Source organism: Saccopteryx bilineata, chromosome 4, assembly GCF_036850765.1.
Source record: "Saccopteryx bilineata isolate mSacBil1 chromosome 4, mSacBil1_pri_phased_curated, whole genome shotgun sequence".
NCBI classification, from domain to species: Eukaryota; Metazoa; Chordata; class Mammalia; order Chiroptera; family Emballonuridae; genus Saccopteryx; species Saccopteryx bilineata.
The window spans coordinates 75,845,616-75,865,841 of record NC_089493.1 but is presented as its reverse complement, the minus strand read 5'-3'; the positions used below and the strand labels follow the sequence as shown (position 1 = coordinate 75,865,841).

Here is a 20,226-nt window from a genome sequence, read left to right as displayed (position 1 = left end):
AAGCAAACTTCAGATTCAATGCAATCTCTACCAAGATCTCGATGGCATTTTATATAGAAATAGAAAAAACAATCTTAAAATTCACATGAAACCACTAAAGATCCTAGATAGCCAAAGCAAACTTGAGAAAGAAAAAACAAAGCTGGAGGCATTGTATTTTCTGCTTTCAAGCTACATTATAAATCTATAGTAATGAAAATGGTATGGTATTTGTGTAAAACCAAACACATAGATCAATGAAACAAGACAGCCCATAAATAAACCAATGGATAAGCTGTTAATTAGTTTTCAATAAAGCAGCCAAGAACATACAATGGGGAAAAGATAGCCTTCAATTAAAGGTGTTAGGAAACTGTTATATCCACATGCAAAAGAATGAAACTGAATGGGCCCCTACCTTACACCGTACACAACAATCAACTCAAAATGGATTAAAGACCTGAATGTAAAACTTGAAACCTTAAAACTGCTAAAAGAAAATCTAGGCAGTAAGCTCCTTGACATTGATTTGACAATAAAAAAAAAGGCAACAGAAGTAAAAAACAAACAAGTGCGATTTTATCAAAGTAAAGAGCATCTGCACAGCAAAAGAAAACATTGACAAAATGAAAAAATCAACTTGTAGAATGCAAGAAAACATCTGCAAAAACACATATCCAATAAAGGATTAATATATAAAACATAACATATATGTAACTTATATGAACTTATACAACTAAATTGCAAACATATAAAATAATTTTTTTTAATAATCCAGTTAAAAAACAGGCAGAAGAACTGAATACAGTATTCCAAAGAAAACATTCAAATAGCCAACCGATACCTGAATATGTGCTTAACACCACTAACAAGCAGGCAAATGCAAATCAAAATCACAATGATATATCACCTTACATCTGTTAGGCTGGCTATTACCAAAAAAAAAAAAAAAAAAGGAGAGAGAGAGAGATAGCCCGACCCATGGTGGCGCAGTGGATAAAGAGTTGACCTGAAACACTGCGGACACCAGTTTGAAACCCTGGGCTTGCCTGGTCAAGGCACATATGAAAGTTGATGCTTCCTGCTCCTCCCACGCTTCTCTCTCTCTCTCTCTCTCTCTCTCTCTCTCTCTCTCTTCTCTTTAAAAAGAATAAATAAATAAAAATTTAAGAATATTTTTAAAAAAGGAAAAGAGATAAATGCGGGCAATGATGTGGAGAAAAGGAAACCCTAATATACAATTGGTGGGAATATAAAATAGTACAGGCTCTATGGAAAAAGAGTATGGAGGTTCTTGAAGAAGATAAAATAAAACTACCACATGACCTAGCAATCCCACTTCTAGGTATATATATATAAAGGACATGAAATCACTATCTGTATTCCCATGTTCATTGAAGGAACATTCACAATAGCCTTGGTGTTAAAACAGCCTATGTGTCCACTGACAGGTGAATGGATAAAGAAAATGTGGTACACACACACACACACACACACACACACACACTGAAATATTTATCCTTATAAAAGAAGGAAATCCTGTTATTTGCAACAACATTAAGTAAAGTGATATAAGACTGATAAAGATACATACCACATGGTATACTTATATGTAGAACCAAAATTTTTTTTTAAGAGTCAAACTCATAAAAACAGAGTAGAATGGTGGTTGCCTGGGGCTGAGGGATTATCTTGGGCATGAATGAGAAAATACATTTAATTCTGTCCTATTTAATTGTCATTGTGATTGGGTCCATTTATAGGTCTTTATTTTTGTGGGGGTTTTTTCAGTTGCTTGGTAAAACTTATTTATGTCTTTGTGTGTGTGTGTGTTTGTGTGTGTGTTTGTGTGTTTTAAATCTCACTAAGTATCTCTCTGCTTTTCATTTCAGTACTTCTCTGAATGGCACCAACACTCCTTCTTTTTCCGGTCCATGGGAAAATAAAGAGTTCAGTGCCATAGCCCTCGCTAACTGCTGTGACCTCTATACCAATGCTGTGTGTACCTAAAGCTGGTCCATTTTCATAACAGTCTTGATCTTGACAGATTTTTGAAGGTAAAGGTATTTGTATACTCAAGAGTTCCTACTCTACAGCTAACTTACCATGATCTTTAACAGTAAATGTAAAAATATCATTTTGGTTCATTGTATGCTAATAGTGAAAATCAGCATTTGTCTTTCCATTATTTGGCTGAACCAAATAGAAAATTCTTTATCAGCTCTGAGTCTATGTGTGAAATAGTAAATATTACCATATTAAAAAATATCTTGCAAATCTTGCTTCCAATTGCCATCTTAAAAATTATGTGACGCAGTCTGCTATAAATGTAATTTGGTATATAATGTGTACTCTGGTAAAAAGCTGTTTTTCTTGGAGTTCTGTGGATGAGCTAGGTTTATGGTACTAAAGGTACATATGAAAGTTACATGAATATCTGATGATAAAATTTTTTCTGGTTATCACACATGCAAACTCCTTAACATTACATGGTAAACAAAAGGTATTTTCTGTATGCTAACTTGAAAGGAACATCCATTTCTTAATGGCCTTACTTTGTTTTGGTATTCTGCTTTAGTGCCATATTTGCTTCAGGTTTACAGGGAATTCTTTAAAACTGTGGGAAGCAGGTCATTTTGCCTCCCAGGGGATATGTGATAATGTCTGGAGATGTTATTAGTCCTCACAAATGAGGGTCATGCTACTGACATTGACTGGGTAGAGACCAAGATTGCTGCTATACTTCCTACAACGCACAGGTTGGCCCCCGCAGTCAAGTGCCGGTGCCCAACGTCAACAGTGCTAAGATTGAGACAATCTGATTTAAAATGTTTAATATATTTCTCACATCTAATATTGTTTATATTATTAATAGTATAACTTTAAAGAAGAGTTTCAAAAGGATGTAGAATTCCTCATAAAATTAAACATGGAATTACCCAGTGGCCCCACAATACTACTCCTGGTTATAGACTCAGAAGAACTGAAAACAGGTATTCAAACAACTACATATATGTACATGTTCACAGCAGCATTATTTATAATAGTCAAAAGATGGAAACAGGCCAAATGTCAATCAGTAGCTGACAGGATAAACAAATTGTGTTAGGTACATATGACAGAATATTATTCATTGATAAAAAGCATGAAGTATTACTTGACCAGGTGGTGGGCGCAGTGGATAGAGCGTCAGACTTGGATGTGGAGGACCCAGGTTCGAGACCCCAAGGTCGCCAGCTTGAGTGTGAACTCATCTGGTTTGAGCAAAGCTCACCAGCTTGGATCCAAGGTCACTGGCTTGAGCAAAGGGTTACTCAGTCTGCTGAAGGCCCATGGTCAAGGCACATATGATAAAGCAATCAATGAACAACTAAAGTTACATAACAAAAAATTGATGTTTCTCATCTCTCTCCCTTCCTGTCTGTCCCTATCTGTTCCTCTCTCTGATTCCCTCTGTCTCTGACACACACACATACACACACACACACACACACACACACACAAGCATGAAGTACTGATATATGCTTCTTCTTACACAGAGGGACCTAGAAAACATTATGCTAATCAAAGAAGGCAAACACAAAGGCTTATTATTGTATGATTCCATTTATATGAACTATTTAGAACAAATAAGTCCACAGAGACAATACAGGTTGATGGTGCCCAGGGCTGGGGGGTTGTAAGTAACTGGGAGTGACCACTTCATAAGTCTGTGGCTTCACTTCAGAGTAATAGAAATGTTTTGGAACTAGACAGAGGTGGTATTTGTACAATGTTATGAGTATATTAAATGTCACTGATTTGTTCACTTTAAAAAGGTTAGTTTTATGTTATATAAATTTTACCTCAATAAATTATATATATATTTAAAAATGGATGTAGATACCCATATGTTCCATTAACTAACCTACCTTCTTCCACTTCACAATGATCTGAGCTCAGAACCTCTTGATCTTTTTAGTCTCCATTCCTATCTCTTCTCTCATATTTTCCAAAGCTGACATAAAGGAAAATGAAGCCTCAGTAAAGTGCTCCTTTACCTGCACACTGATTTTTCCCTTAGCCTGGTTTCTTCCTGAGAGGCAGCAGCAAGCAGTGGTTAGTGCTCCTGGACTAGTACTAGGGTCAGATTACTGCTCTGCTTCAGGTTCTGCCACCTATCCTTGGGCAAGTTCCTTGACTTCGCTGTGCCTTGGCACCCTCATCATCAATATCCAGGGGATAACTGGACCTGCCTTATAGGTAAAGGTTATAAGGCTGACTGCTCATTGTAGGCTCAATGTAAACGTTAGTTGCTACTATTATTACTATTTATGGAGCTGAGTTCACAACAATTTATTGAGTTATATATGCAATGTAGTTCACACAAGTAGCATGTAGCGTGGAGAGAAGTCCTTATCTCCTCTTAGGAAAGGGTGGGCTTTCCAATTCTGTTTGCTGTTGAAAGCAAATCTGATCTAAACTTCCACACTTAGAAAGCTATACTATAACAGCAGGAAGCATGAATATCTTTAACTCTGCCACCTGAAGAAGAGTTTCACCAGCTGGAGGAGCCAACAGGAGAACTGGGACCGAATGCCATCTCAGCAGTGACAACTCCTGGTGCCAAGATGCACCCCAGGTGGGCATCAAGGTGACTTGGGTGAAGATGGGCTGGTTGAGGAATAAAAAGATGAAGCTCCAAGGCTTTGGTCTTATACCTGGGGCAAAATAAATGTAGAGAAAATATCTGAAAAATGAAAGAACATACATAAAGCACATATACTGCCTGATACAATTAGCTTTTTTTTTTTTTTTTTTCTGAAGCTGGAAACAGGGAGAGACAGTCAGACAGACTCCCGCATGCGCCCGACCGGGATCCACCCGGCACGCCCACCATGGGGCGACGCTCTGCCCAGCAGGGAGCGATGCTCTGCCCATCCTGGGCGTCGCCATGTTGCGACCAGAGCCACTCTAGCGCCTGGGACTGAGGCCAAGGAGCCAACCCCAGCGCCCGGGCCATCTTTGCTCCAATGGAGCCTTGGCTGCGAGAGGGGAAGGGAAGAGAGAGACAGAGAGGAAAGCGCAGCGGAGGGGTGGAGAAGCAAATGGGTGCTTCTCCTGTGTGCCCTGGCCGGGAATCGAACCCGGGTCCTCCGCACACTAGGCCGACGCTCTACCGCTGAGCCAACCGGCCAGGGCTACAATTAGCTTTTAACCAGTGTTGGTTATTATTGCTAATAAGTATAATAAGAATGGGTTGGTCCTGGCCGGTTGGCTCAGCGGTAGAGTGTCGGCCTGGCGTGCAGGAGTCCCGGGTTCGATTCCCGCCAGGGCACACAGGAGAGGCGCCCATTTGCTTCTCCACCCCCCCTCTCCTTCCTCTCTGCCTCTCTCTTCCCCTCCCGCAGCGAGGCTCCATTGGAGCAAAGATGGCCCGGGCGCTGGGGATGGCTCTGTGGCCTCTGCCTCAGGCGTTAGAATGGCTCTGGACGCAACAGAGCAATGCCCCAGAGGGGCAAAGCATCGCCCCCTGGTGGGCATGCGGGGTGGATCCCGGTCGAGCGCATGTGGGAGTCTGTCTGACTGCCTTCCAGTTTCCAGCTTCAGAAAAATGGAAAAAAAAAAAAAAAGAATGAGTTGGGGCTTATGAGTAGCAAGTAGAAAATGGGAAGGCAACCTTGGCTGATTGACTCAGTGGTACAGCGTTTGCCTGGCGTGTGGATATCCCAGGTTCGATTCCCCGCCAGGGCACATAGGAGAAGTGTCCATCTGCTTCTTCACCCTTCCCCCTCTCCTTTCTCTCTCTTCTCTCTCTCTCTCTCTCTCTCTCTCTCTCTCTCTCTCTCTCTCTCTCTCTCTCTCTCTCCCCCTCCTGCTGCCAAGACTCCATGGGAGCAAAGTTGCCCTGGACACTGAGGACGCCTCCATGGCCTCTGCCTCAGGCGCTAGAATGGCTCCATTTGCAACACAGCAATGCCCCAGACGGGCAGAGCATCGCCCCCTGGTGGGCATGCCAGGTGGATACCGGTTGGGTGCGTGCAGGAGTCTGTCTTTCTGCTTCCCTGCTTTTCACCAGAAAAATACAAAAAGAAAAAAGAAAAAAAAAAGGGAAGGCAAAAGAAAAAAAAAAGAAAATGATGCTGAGCTAGGGCTGCTTGTGAAGAGATGGCCAGTGAGGACTTCTCAAAGGCAGAAATGGGCAAAGAGCATTTAAGAACAGGGATATCTAATATTGACCCTGCTGTAACCCCACCAGCTCTGCCCTCAAATCTTCAGTAAAAGTTTGCTCTATGCATGGCTTGGTGCCAGTGGCATTTTGAAGAATTAAAAAATTCAGGCGGTGTTCAGTGTAGGGGGTGTGATGTAAAATAGTCCAGTCAGTGAAGACAAAGCAGCCAGCAGGAGTGGAGCAGAGCCGTGGTTTATAAGGAGAGAGGCGAGGCAGCCGAGGAACCTCAGAAATACTGGGATCAATACTGGTTTTTCTCATTTGATACAGGATGGGGGCTCAAAACCATTTCCATTAAATCTTAAAGGAGGAGGAGTTCTCCAGTAGACAAAGACCTTGAGGACATCAAGACAGCTGAACCTTGAGTTACACTTCTGTGGTTATTCTATATAAGTTGTGTTTATGACATGTTCTCCCAACTGGAATATAAATTTTTGAAACTAGAAACAATGAAAAGTAAGTTAAATTTGCATAGCATTTTTCTATGTATGAATGTCTTCTTTATATTGACTCATTGAAACTAACAAATTTTGGGGTTTTTTGTTGCCCCCCCCCCCCAATGTCCATAAATAGCTTTATTGTTTCCTCACCATGCCCATTCATTTACCTACTGTCTATGGCTGCTTTGGGGCACAGAAAAGTTGCTGTGATGTAGACTATGCTAAAAGCTACAAACGTGTACTATCTGGCCCTTTACAAGAAACCCTACCATGGAGGATGAGGGCCTAAATATTTAAATGAGTTCTTAGGCCACTGTTGCCACTATCTGGGCTCTTTCTAGCCATCCTCTTCTGGCTCTTCCCACCTGGCTCTTCACTTTGACTAAAGCTCCTGATTGTTCTGGTTGTCTCACACCTCACATTTTTCTCCTTTATTCTAAAAGAACTTTTTGTGGAAGGTATGATGCCATCACTCCTCCTCCCTTTCATTTTAAAAACAAAGGAATTCAGGAAGAGAGAGGTTAAGGATACTTGTCTTTGGTTACAGAGCTAACAAGATCCTAAACCAGCCTAGTGTAGTGAAAAGGACATGGCTTAATAAGGCTCTCAATTATGTGTGTGAAACCTAGTTTTCCAGTCTTTCTTACTTCTGTTTCATGCCATCTATCTGTGTATGTAATTACCACAAAGAACTACTGAGTTTCCCTATAAAATCTATACCAAAGTGACTTTGAAAGGGGTACCTAACCTCTTGGAGCCTCTATTCTCAGTTATACAAATTAAGAGTGGAGATTAAATGTCTTAATGTTAAAGCACTTGGAACATAGAGATGTGTAAGCAATGTTCTCTCTTCTCTCCTTGATTCCCTGGCTTTCTTTCATTTTTGTATATCCCAACTGTGTGTCCAGTAGTCACGACCATTGCCGCTGTCAGCTAGGTGCAGGTTTCCATTAGATTCGGATTCAGTGGTAGTCAACCTGGTCCCTACCGCCCACTAGTGGGCGTTCCAGCTTTCATGGTGGGCGGTAGTGGAGCAACCAAAGTATAAATAAAAAGATAGATTTAACTATAGTAAGTTGTTTTATAAATATTTATTCTGCCAAACAGCAAAAATCTGACATAAAGTACTTGGTAAGTAATTATTATTATATGCTTTAACTTGCTGTAACTCTGCTTTATAAATTTTACAAAGTAAAGTTATTTTCCTACTTTATAAATCACCATTACTGTGGAACTGGTGGGTGGTTAGAAAATTTTACTACTAACAGAGATACAAAAGTGGGTGGTAGGTATAAAAAGGTTGACTATCCCTGAGATAGATGTTAATGAAACTGCGGAGCCAAGAACTGGTGAGCCATTTCTTTATTCTAGTTCCCACAGGTGGGCAAGTAAATACACACAGAGGGAAAACACTTCTCTTTCCATTCAGGGATCCCAAAGCCACTGACTTTCTCCTAGTTTTCCTAGAATCAAAGGCCCCTACCAGTTCAGCAGAGCTCACAAAGCCCCTCACCTCTATTCCCCTTCAGCACTCCGCCATCTTGGCTGCCTGTCTCCTCTGCAAACATGTGGCCTCTACAAAAATGGCCTCCTAACTCCTCCTTCCTCCTTCTTCTTAACACTTTTCAGTACGACAACCCCTCCTCCAGCACATATTAGCATAACTGCTCCCAAGCTCGAAGGTAATTAGCAGTATTACCTGGGCAATGCAATCACATGGTCAGCAGCCATTTTTTTTTTTTTTTTTTTTTTTTTTTTGTATTTTTCCGAAGCTGGAAACGGGGAGGCAGTCAGACTCCTGCATGTGCCCGACTGGGATCCACCTGGCATGCCCACCAGGGGGGCGATGCTCTGCCCATCTTGGGGCGTCGCTCTGTTGCAACCAGAGCCATTCTAGCGCCTGAGGCAGAGGCCACAGAGCCATCCTCAGCACCCCGCAAACTTTGCTCCAGTGGAGCCTCCACTGTGGAGGGGAAGAGAGAGACAGAGAGGAAGGAGAGGGGGAGGGGCGGAGAAGCAGACGGGCGCTTCCCCTGTGTGCCCTGGCCGGGAACCGAACCCGGGACTCCTGCACGCCAGGCTGACGCTCTACCACTTCAGCAGCCATTTTTAATAATAAAAGTGGGCAAACCCCAAAAATACAGATTTCACAAACTTATTTGCCCAACACCAACTTAAAGTTCAATACTTTCTGTAAAACTCTACTATATATTGTATTTCTCATGTTCTTTTGCAACTTCAATGGCACCTAGTTCCATGTCATGTCCATATACCACACCTCTCCTGAGGCCAAAGGTAGTCTTAGAAGGGGGGTGCTAGGGGCTGGAATAGGTCTGGCTGGTAGCTGTTGGGTGTGGTCCGAGGCACCTAGACAGGTGCCCATGCCACGTTTAAGGTATAAGTCCAAAGATCAGAACTGATAGAGCCAAATTGCTATTCAGGTAATAGGGGTGATGTCAATCTGGGAACAGGGACAACAAAGTCATCAAATGGTTTTAATGTGAAGATCAGTCTCTTAAGACAAACATTGGTCATCAACAAGAAAAGCATGATTTAGGAAATTTATAAATTTAGAAACCACCCATGTTACAACTTATACTTTTCATTAGACCAAATAGCTGCTGACAGTTTTATTCTTCATTCATTCATTCATTCATTCAGTGAGAGGAGGGGAGGCAGAGGCAGACTCCCGCATGCACCCTGACCAGATCCACCCAACAAACCCACTAGGGGGTGATGCTCTGCCCATCTGAGGCGTTGCTCCATTGTTCAGCAACTGAGCTCTTTGGTACCATGGAGTCATCCTCTGTGCCCAGGGTCAAGTCACTCCAATTGAGCCATGGCTGCAGAAGGGAAAGAGAAAGAGAGAGACAGAGAAGGGGACGGGGAGGGGTGGAGAAGCAGATGGTTGCTTCTCCTGTGTGCCCTGACCAGAAATCGAACCTGGGAGATCCACACACCAGGCCAACGCTCTACTACTGAGCCAATCAGCCAGGGCCTCTATCAGTTTTATTTTTAAAAACTTAACTCTTGCTTCCAGAAAATCAAAAGACATAGTTTTGAAAGCCCCAAATTCATATTTTTCACAGTCTCAAGGCTCATGTTTATTACATTTATCAGTATATAGATTTACCTTGACTGTAAAAATCCTTTCCATATATTTTAAGCAAGAATCAAAACAGAATATTAAAGCTATTTTTATCACATAGAGCTGCAATTCCTTGGCTGAAATCTTATTTCCTCTTGTCAAGAATTGTTGTTCCCTTGAGGGAAGTAAACATTATGTCTATAGCATTAAGTGTCTCATAAAGAAAAATGGAGAAGGGAACCCTCTTTTCCATGGTGACAAGATTAAGATTGAATTATTCATTAAATCAAAAGATATTTATTTATGATTAACCTAACTCTGAGAATGATATAGCATATTTCCCAAGGAAAATATTATCCTTCAACTATTTGACATTTAAGAGCTCCTGTACTCATGGTTTCAGAAGCAAATATATAACTCTGAATAAGAAAATTATCCTTCAGCTACATAGCTATAATATATAGGATAATAACAAAAAAATATCAATTTATTTCCTTAGTGGATTTCAGAGACAAGTTAAATGTTTAAAAGAATATTTTAAGGTGGCTAGACAATGGAAGGCATTATCACTAGTTGTATTTTTATAAAGGCAAAATACTTAGCTTCATTGCACAGCTGTATGCTGCCTGGCTGGTGGCCAAAACTATTGAGTATTTGTTGCAAAACTGTTTGGCTGCCTGGCTGCTCCCCAGCCCCACTTCCTGCTGCTGTGGCTGGACCACAGCCCATGGCACTGTTGAACCACTGAGATGTTTTGGCTCTGTATCAGAGTGCTGACTGTGTCTAGTGGTGCTTAACAAAGGCTAAGAAGGGGTGGAGAAAAATGCTCCTAATAACCATGTCACATAATAATCACATATAAAAATTTTACTTAGTTACTATTACTAATAGTAGTTAACATTTGCTGAGGACTTGGTAAATGCCAGACACTGGGCACTACTTGACTAAGTCCTCACAAAAACTCTATGATGTATCCTACAGTCATGAAGCCAAGGCTACAGGCCCCTGCTGCTATCTGGCCCCCACAAACTGAGGGGTCCCCACCTGTAATACTGACTAGGAGAAAGGACCAGGGCACCTGAAAACTGGCCAGAATGGAATACAGAGGCTCTGGCTTCCCTGGAGGGGCTAGTTAATATAATCTAGAAGTGTGGGGAAATTAATGTCTGGGGGTGAGTAAACCTTAAGCAATGAGAGACAGAGGAAGGAAGAAACCAGCATGGCTCACTCCTCCTCCTGTGAAGAGACGGCTCTGAGAGGCAGTAGCTTCATAATTGCTCTCTGAAAATGCCCTGGAAGATAAAGCAACCATCTTTGTTTGTAATGAAGCTATGTCCATATTGGTAACACATCTCTCATATTTGTTTTCACTTTTTTCCTGCCTTATTTCTTTTTTCTCTCACACTTTCTTTTTTGGAATGTCACCCATCAATAAAGCATTAATATAAAATTGTTTGCTTCAAGCTTTGTTTTCTTAGAACCCTTGGTTAAAAACAGCTAGTGCCAAGAGTGTTCTTTAAGAGTAGACCCTCAAAACAGGATTTTGGAGTTGAATAGCCCACCTCTCTGAAGGCAAAAAAATGGTTTTACTCCTGGTAAGTAGGATAAGACATAATTCCTGCCCTGCAGTGGCATGCATCGCAGTTACTAAAGCTTTCATCAACAGTTAATTGAAATGAGGTGCAGGTGGAAGACAAGCATTGGGATACTAAGTGGATTCTGTACTTGATTGGTATGGGAGAAATGGTAATAAGAATTGGGGGCCCTGGCCAGTGGCTCAGTGGATAAAATATCAGCATGGTGTATAGATATCCTGGGTTCTAGTCCTCAGGGAACACAGGATAAGTAACCATCTGCTTCTTCTCTCTCCCTTTCTCTTTTGCCCTCTCTTTCTTTTCCCCCTTACAGCCAGTGGCTTGATTGATTCGAGCATGGCCCCAGGCACTGAGGATGGCTCAGTTGGCTCAAGTGTGTCAGCCTCAGGCACTAAAAATAGCTTAGTATTCAAGCATCATCCTTAGATGGGGTTGCTGGGTGGATCCCGGTCAGGGCACAAGAGAGAATTACTCCTCTCAACTAAAAAAAAGGGGGAGTGGGAATAGACCGGTTGCTTTTGTTAGCATTGTAAGCCTTACAGAAAGAAAACAATAGATTGAAGCAGTTAATTGCCAATTTATGAAAGCTGTAGAACTACTATGGCAGCCATAAAAGAGATTACTATCTCTTGTAGCAGTAAATTAGACACAGTTGACAATTAGGTTCAGGATCCAGAGTGTCAGAGCTGCAAAAGAAATTGAATGCATAGCTTTAACAGGTCTCCCATATTAAAGTTTTTTTCAGATAGGAAAACGTGAGACCTTAAGACCCGGGCAAGAAGTATTTGAGTGCATGAGCCTGAGAACCTTGAACTCACAATTGTCCCTAAATCTTTTTGGCCAGAAAAAACTGTCCATTTCCTTTTGACAGAGAAAGACAGCTTTCCCTTGCCTGGAGACCATATATGAACTCACCTGAAATAGATTTATTGCAAGATAACTCTTGTTTTCCTCAAGACAAGCATATATCTTCCTTTGTTGCCAACAGTCTGATAAAGTGACAGTGCTCTGCATAGCCTGAGCAGGGAAGTCTAGACCCTGCTTTAAAAGAAATTTTCCTACAAAAGAATTATAAAACCTGAGAACATGTGGGGATAAGAATAATGTAAGAAGAGGTCCTGGCAGGTTGGCTCAGTGGTAGATCGTCGGCCTGGCATGCAGGAGTCCTGGGTTCGATTCTCGGCCAGGGCACACAAGAGAAGCGCCCATCTGCTTCTCCACCCCCCCTCCTTCCTCTCTGTCTCTCTCTTCCCCTCCTGCAGCCAAGGCTCCATTGGAGCAAAGTTTGCCCAGGCGCTGAGGATGGCTCTGTGGCCTCTGCCTCAGGCGCTAGAATGGCTCTGATTGCGGCAGAGCGACGCCCCAAGATGGGCAGAGCATTGCCCCCTGGTGGGCATGCCGGGTCGATCCCAGTCGGGCGCATGCGGGAGTCTGACTGCCTCCCCGTTTTCAACTTCAGAAAAATACAAAAAAAAAAAAAAAAGAATAATGTAAGAAGAAACTTCACAGAAGTCAAGCAAAGAGACTCAAATCTCAAGAGACTTTGGTTCTAGATAGGATAAAAGATAATCCCTGATATTACATCCTCTTTTTTTTTTTTTTTTTCTGAAGCTGGAAACGGGGAGAGACAGTCAGACTCCCGCATGCGCCCGACCGGGATCCACCTGGCACGCCCACCAGGGGCGATGCTCAGCCCACCGGGGGGCGATGCTCTGCCCCTCCGGGGCGTCGCACAGCCGCAACCAGAGCCACTCTAGCGCCTTGGGCAGAGGCCAAGGAGCCATCCCCAGCGACGGGGCCAACCTTGCTCCCATGGAGCCCTGGCTGTGGGAGGGGAAGAGAGAGACAGAGAGGAAGGAGGGGGGAGGTGGAGAAGCAAATGGGCGCCTCTCCTATGTGCCCCGGCCGGGAATCTAACCCGGGTCTCCGGCATGGCAGGCCGACGCTCTACCGCTGAGCCAACCGGCCAGGGCCTACATTCTCTTGAATAATGTAAGTTGTAGGAAAATAATGCAGGAAGTGAATATCCCAACTAAACTGTGTTTAAACCTGTAATATTTCATTAACTCAATAATTTCATAGGAGGGTATCTTAACTGACCTTCAAATATATTCAGAAATTGGCAGTTTAGAGAACCAGTTGGAACAAGACTACTTTGGTAAACCACATGCATAAATTGATATGCACTAGACAATCATTTGTCTAATGAATTGATATGCATGAGGTATGTCATTGTTTTGGTAGAAATTTGGGGCAGGTGCACCAATTTGGGGCAGTTGGAGAGTAAGAGAAAACGCAGATTTAAAAGATGAGAGATAGAATGGGACTTTTTTATCAACTAGAACCAATGGTCTCATTTTGAGCTTCTTTGGAAAGAAGGTTTAGTTTTAGAAAGAGAAAAAGCTCTATATTTATGAAAAACTTTGAGATGCTGGGATTTTTCACTATGTTCTAAAACTTAAGGGAAAAAATGTAGCCTTAGAACTGTAGAACTGTCATTTTTTTTCTCTCCCTTTCTCTGCCTCTGTGTAGCCTTGGAACACCAGTGGTTCCAGATGACCACCATCATAAGTCTAAGTGACTATTGTGTCTAGAGGAATGACATTCCCTCAGAGGGCACTGGTGGTAGAAGTGATAGCTAAGCCTCTCAACAGGGTAGCTGAAGCAAGAAAACTCAAGACCCTTGGGAACACTCACCAAAAATTGTATGAGAGACTTGGTATTAGGTGCTGAGGTCCCAAGATATGATAAACCAAATAATGGTCCTCCAAAGATGTCTGTTCTAATCTCTGGGATTGATGACTGTTACTTTACATTCCTTACATGGCAGAGAGGACTTTGCAGATGTGATTAAAGTTAAGAACCTTGGGAAGAGGAGATTCTCCTGATTATCCACATGGGCCCAATGTTATCAAATGAGTCCTTAAAAGTGACCTTTCCTGGCTGTGGTCAGAAATAAAGTGTAACAATAAAAGAAGAGTCAAAGAGATACTACTTTGCTGACTTTGCAGATGGGGAAGAGGACATGATAAAGGAATTTGGCCTCTAGAAGCTGGAAAATGTAAGGAAAGGGATTCTCTCCTAGAGAGACAGGAAAGGTACATAGTCTTGCTGACAGCTTGATATTAGTCTAATTAGACCTGTGTTGCACTTCTGACCTACAGATTTGTAAGATAATCAGTTGTGTTGTCTTAAGTTACTAAATTTGTATTATTTTATTATGGCAGCATAAGAAAACTAATACACAAGACTATTATTGTTATGGAGAAAAGGTCTCATCATTTGGGATTAATGTCAATGTGATGAAAGGCATGAGACCTTGGGTCCCGAGCAGGACAACTCAAAATAAGAGTATAGCTAGACACACTGTAGTAAAAATTCAGATTTCCAAATACAAAGAAAAAATTTTCAGTGGAAAAGAGAAAAGACAAATTAACTGCAAGACACAACAGTTAAACTGACAAGAAACTCATTGGCATAAATGGAGACCAAAATATAATGGAATAAGTTCTTCAAAGTACTGAGGGAAATAATGATCAATCTAGAATTCTATCCCTAGCTAAGCTGAAGGAGAGCTAAAGCTATTTTCAGACAAAGAAAGACCTTTCCATTCATATACCCCTGAAAGAGTGAAATAAAGGGTATACTTCAGGATACTGATAATTTTATCTCACTTACTAAGCCTCTTTTGTGAATGGAGTTTCACCTGGGAGAGTTGAAAAGAAAGACTGATGAGTCAGCTGACATATGGCTTATAAGCATAAAGAAAAGCATTCAATTTTATAATAGAAAATACATTTCCTCTCCATTCATTACATTCTGTTGAAAAATATTCTTAAAATATTGGCTTGGAGGATAACAAATTTTTAGCCAGTTCAGGCAGGTGCTATCAGAACACTGTTCATGAGAATATAGACTGTGAGTGTCACATATTAGAGATTATAGAAATGGACATTTTGGGAATCCTTGGGGAGATATTGAAAAAAGGGAGGATGTTCCCTGGCTGGTTGGCTCAGTGGTAGAGCATCAGCCTGGCGTGCAGGAGTCCCGGGTTTGATTCCCGGCCAGGGCACACAGGAGAAGCACCTGTCTGCTTCTCCACCCCTCCCCCTCTCCTTTCTCTCTGTCTCTCTCTTCCTCTCCCGCAGCCAAGGCTCCATTGGAGCAAAGATGGCCCGGGCGCCGAGGATGGCTCTGTGGCCTCTGCCTCAGGTGCTAGAATGCCTCTGGATGCAACAGAGCGACACCCCAGAGGGGCAGAGCATCGCCCCCTGGTGGGCTGCCGGGTGGATCCCGGTCGGGCACATGCGGGAGTCTGTCTGACTGCCTCCCCGTTTCCAGCTTCGGAAAAAAAAAAAAAAAAAAAAAGGAGGATCTGGACAGTGATTGATTTTTTTGCTGACTTCCTTCTTAATTTTATTTTCTTTTTATTTTCAACATGATTTTTGAAAACTGAATACATAAAAAAATACTCCCTTCATTCTGCCCACTTTAACTGATATGAGAAATGTCCTCCCATAGTAAACAATTAGAAAACTGGACAAGATATATGAAATGACTGTTTTCAGATATTACATAATAGCGAAGGACTGTGACCCCTGAGATCATGGAAGCAACCAAGCGGCCTAAAACAATCTTCCCTTACTATTGTGCTACACAGAAAAGAGTCATATCCTTTGCAGCCAAGCTTCATGCAGAAGAAGTAATGCTCACTTGCTGTTTTACTTTCTCACTTTCCATTCACCCCTTAACCAAGTGCAATTTAATTGTTATCACAACCACTAATAAAGTAGTTTTAATGATTTAATAAAATGCTTTCACTGAAATGATTGATGAAAACCTAATTGTGAGATTCATGTACATACTTACCAGTCCTTATTTCATCTGGCAGAAAGACCCTTTAAACAACTGTATGACCAGTAGTCGCGGCCATCACCGCCATGCACATGCAGATTCCCATTAGATTCAGGAAGATGGTAAAGAAACAGTGGAGCCAAAAAATGGTGTACCAATCCTTTATTCTAACCTCACACCAGCCGGCGAGTAAACACACACAGGACTTCAAAACCCTGGCACATTCTCTGGTTCCACAACCAGGATAATCTCTGTTTTTTTCTAGAATCAAAAGCCCCCACCAGTCTCAGTCACCCCTGGTTCCCCATCTGCAAACTTTGTCTGTTCTCCTCTCTGCACAAACTGGCTTCTCCTTCAGCACCCTGCCATTGGCTTCCTTCTTCCTTTTCTTTTTAAAACTTTCTGGCACAGCCTGACCAGGCGGTGGCGCAGTGGATAGAGTGTCAGACTGGGATGTCGAGGACCCAGCTTTGAGACCCTGAGGTCGCCAGCTTGAGCGCGGGCTCATCTGGTTTGAGCAAAGCTCACCAGCTTGGACCCAAGGTCACTGGCTCTAGCAAAGGGTTAGTTGGTCTGCTGTAGCCCCAAGGTCAAGGCACATATGAGAAAGCAATCAATGAACAACTCAAGTGTCCCAACAAAAAATTGATGATTGATGCTTCTCATCTCTCTCCATTCCTGTCTGTCTGTCCCTATCTATTCCTGTCTCTGACTCTCTCTCTCTGTCTCTGTAAAACAAACAAACATACAAACAAAAATTTTCGGGCACAAAACCCCTCTTCCAGCAAACATCAGCATAACAATGGCCCTTCCCAAGCAGAAAGGTAATCCACAAATTGCAATCAACTGTCCTGCTTTGAGGGTTAGCATACATGTGGCTGCCAGCGCCATTTTAAACAATAAAAGTGGGCAAACACAAATTTTACAAACTCATTTGCCCAACAACAACCCTTCCTTTTAAGTGTATAGTACAGTAGTGTTAACTTTATGCACACTGTTAAAAAGTTCTCTGGAACATTTTCATCTTGCAAAACTGAAACTCCAGTCTATACCTATCAAATAAAAACTCTTCTACTCCTTCATTCCCCAACCCATGGTGTAAAACCAGTAGCCACAGCCACCATAAAAGCCGCCTGGCCCGTGCAGGTTCGCATTTGATTCGGACAGACAGTAATGAAACAACGGAGCCAAGAACTGGTGGGCCATTACCTTTTAATCCTAGCTTGCACCCAGTGGGCAAGAAATACACACAGTGGGAAAACATTTCCCTTTCCATTCAGGGCTCCCCAAACCACTGACTTATCTGAGTTTCCTAGAATCAAAGGTTTGTACCTCACCAGCCTTATTCATCTCTGTTTCCCATCTCCTTCTCTCTGCACAAACTGGCTTCTCCTTCAACACTCTGGCATCTTGGCTGCTTCTCCTATTCTCCACGTGGCCTTTCTCTGCTCTCTTTTTTCTGCTCTCTCCTCTAATGCTAATCTCAGGAACTGAGAGAGAGCAAGCTCCCGGTCTGCCCCATTTTATAGTGTAGAAATCAAAACCTTTAATCCAATATACAAACAAGGAAGTCTCTGACACAAAGTCACTTATCTGAGGCATAATGGGATTCCTCATAAGAGAGCACCATCCCTATCATGCAACAGTCAAGGGCAGGGGTACCCAAACTATGGCTCGTGGGCCGCATGCGGCCCCCTGAGTCCATTTATCTGGCCCTGCCGCACTTCTGGAAGGGGAACCTCTTTCATTGGTGGTCAGTGAGAGGAGCACAGGATGCATGTAGTACTGTATGCAAAGCGCAGCGTCACTCACGTACATTACTACTTCTGGTGACACGGGATGCATGCATCACAGCTCCGGAAGCGTGTCATATCACTTGTTATGGCTAGCAGTGACAAATATGGAACCGGATATTGACCATCTGATTAGCCAAAAGCAGGCCCATAGTTCCCATTGAAATACTGGTCAGTTTGTTGATTTAAATTTACTTGTTCTTTATTTTAAATATTATATTTGTTCCCGTTTTGTTTTTTTACTTTAAAATAAGGTATGTGCAGCGTGCATAGGGATTGTTCATAGTTTTTTTATAGTCAGGCCCTCCAATGGTCTGAGGGACAGTGAACTGGCCCCCTGTGTAAAAAGTTTGGGGACCCCTGGTTAAAGGTGTGGGGAAAAGCTTAGTCTTAAAACTAAGCCTCAGGCTACAACGACCCAGCCTGCCTACAGCCTGTCCCCCACACACAATGCAAACTATAAGCAAGCAAACATATATAACATATTTACAAACTTATTTGACCAACACACAGCAACCACCATTCTGCTTTCTGTTTCTATGAATCTGACTTAAATATTGTACTACAAGTAAGTAGAATCCTACAGTATTTGTCCTTCTGTGACTACCTTACTTCACTTTGCATAAAGTACTCAAGGTTCATCCAAAACGTAGCATAAAACAGATTTTCTTCATTTTTAAGGGTATTAAAATAACATTCAGGCCCTGGCCAGTTGGCTCAGCGGTAGAGCGTTGGCCTGGCGTGCAGGAGTCCCAGATTCGATTCCTGGCCAGGGCACACAGGAGAAGCACTCATCTGCTTCTCTCCCCCTCCCCCTCTCCTTCCTCTCTGTCTCTCTCTTCCCCTCCTGCAGCGAGGCTCCATTGGAGCAGAGATGGCCCGGGTGCTGGGGATGGTTCCGTGGCCTCTGCCCCAGGTGCTAGAGTGGCTCTGGTTGCAACAGAGTGACGCCCCGGAGGGGCAGAGCATCGCCCCCTGGCGTGCGTGCCAGGTGGATCCCGGTCGGGCGCATGCGGGAGTCTATCTGACTGTCTCTCCCCGTTTCCAGCTTCAGAAAAATACAAAAAAATAAAAATAAAAATAAAAAACATTCAATCATATGTATTTAGCAAATTTTCTTAATTCATTCATCCACCCATGGGCATATTGATTGCTTCAATCTGGCTGTAAAGCCAGTAGCCATGGCCACCATCAGAGCCGCCTGGCCCTTGCAGGTTTGTATTTGATTCTGACAGACGGTAATGAAACAACAAAACCAAGAACTGGTGGGCCATTAGCTATAATCCTAGCTTGCACCTGGAGGGTAAGAAATACACACAGTGGGAAAACACTTCCCTTTTCACTCAGGGCTCCCAAAGCCACTGACTCATCCGAGTATTCCTAGAATCAAAGGTTTGTACCTCACCAGCTTTATTCACCTCTGTTTCCCATCTCCTTCTCTCTGCACAAACTCTACACAAACTGGCTTCTCTTTCTGCACTCCGCCATCTTGACTGCTTCTCCTCTGTAATGCTAATTTCAGGAACAGAGAAAGACAGAGAGAGAGAGAGAGAGAGAGAGAGAGAGAGAGAGAGAGAGAGAGAAAGACCGCGCCCCCTGGTCTCCCTTATTTTATAGTGTAGAAATTAAAGCCTTTAAGCCAGTATACAAATAAAGAAGTCTCTGATACAATGCCACTTATCTGAGGCATAAATAGGATTCCTTATAAGAGTGTACCACCCCACATCATGCAACAGTCAAGGGTGTGGGGAAAAGCTTAGTGTTGAGAAGATCTCAGTATGGAAAGGGTGGGAAAGGCTTAGTCTTAAAACTAAGCCTTAGGCTATAAGGACCCTGCCTGCTTACAGCCTGTCCCCCACACCCAATGAAACTATAAGCGAGATACATATATATCATATTTGCAAACTTATTTGACCCACATTGGCTATTGTGAATAATGCTGCAATAAACACAGGTGTGCAAGCCCCTTCCTTCTTAAACTTCTTCTGTTTCCATTACACCAAACCTTCTTGTTCTCCCTCTCTAGCTTCCTGTTCTCTGCTTGCTTCAGTAGGTTTATGTTGGTCAAATAAGTTTATAATTATGATATATAGGTTTGCTTGCTTATAGTTTACATTAGGTGTGGGGGACAGGCTGTAAGCAGGCAGGGTTGTTATACTCTGGCCTAAGGCTTAGTTTTAAGACTCGGCCTTTCCCACCTTAAGTGACTTTGTATCAGAGACTTCCTCGTTTTTATATTGGATTAAAGGTTTGATTTCTACACTAT

The 20,226-nt window shown here is 42.7% G+C and overlaps 1 protein-coding gene and 1 non-coding gene across 3 annotated transcripts in view; one reads left to right on the top strand and one right to left on the bottom strand.

The window, feature by feature from the left end:
• Positions 1-6,626, top strand: part of SLC28A2 (solute carrier family 28 member 2) — a 51,800-nt gene extending 45,174 nt beyond the window's left edge. Inside the window, exons 18-20 of one of the 2 annotated variants that reach the window (XR_010731308.1) lie at positions 1,872-2,036; positions 4,473-4,600; positions 6,461-6,626. Coding sequence is in view for 1 of the 2 variants with exons in the window: in XM_066276895.1 (XP_066132992.1) it covers positions 1,872-1,989 (118 nt within the window). In the remaining variant the exon portion in view is untranslated. Of the gene's footprint in view, positions 1-1,871; positions 3,816-4,472; positions 4,601-6,460 lie in introns of those variants that run through there. The other variant, XM_066276895.1, reaches the window with a different exon arrangement.
• A 6,584-nt stretch (positions 6,627-13,210) lies between these two features.
• On the bottom strand, positions 13,211-13,286 carry TRNAG-GCC (transfer RNA glycine (anticodon GCC)). Its single transcript has one exon. It is a non-coding gene; the product is annotated as a tRNA-Gly (tRNA).
• Between the last annotated feature and the right edge of the window lie 6,940 nt (positions 13,287-20,226).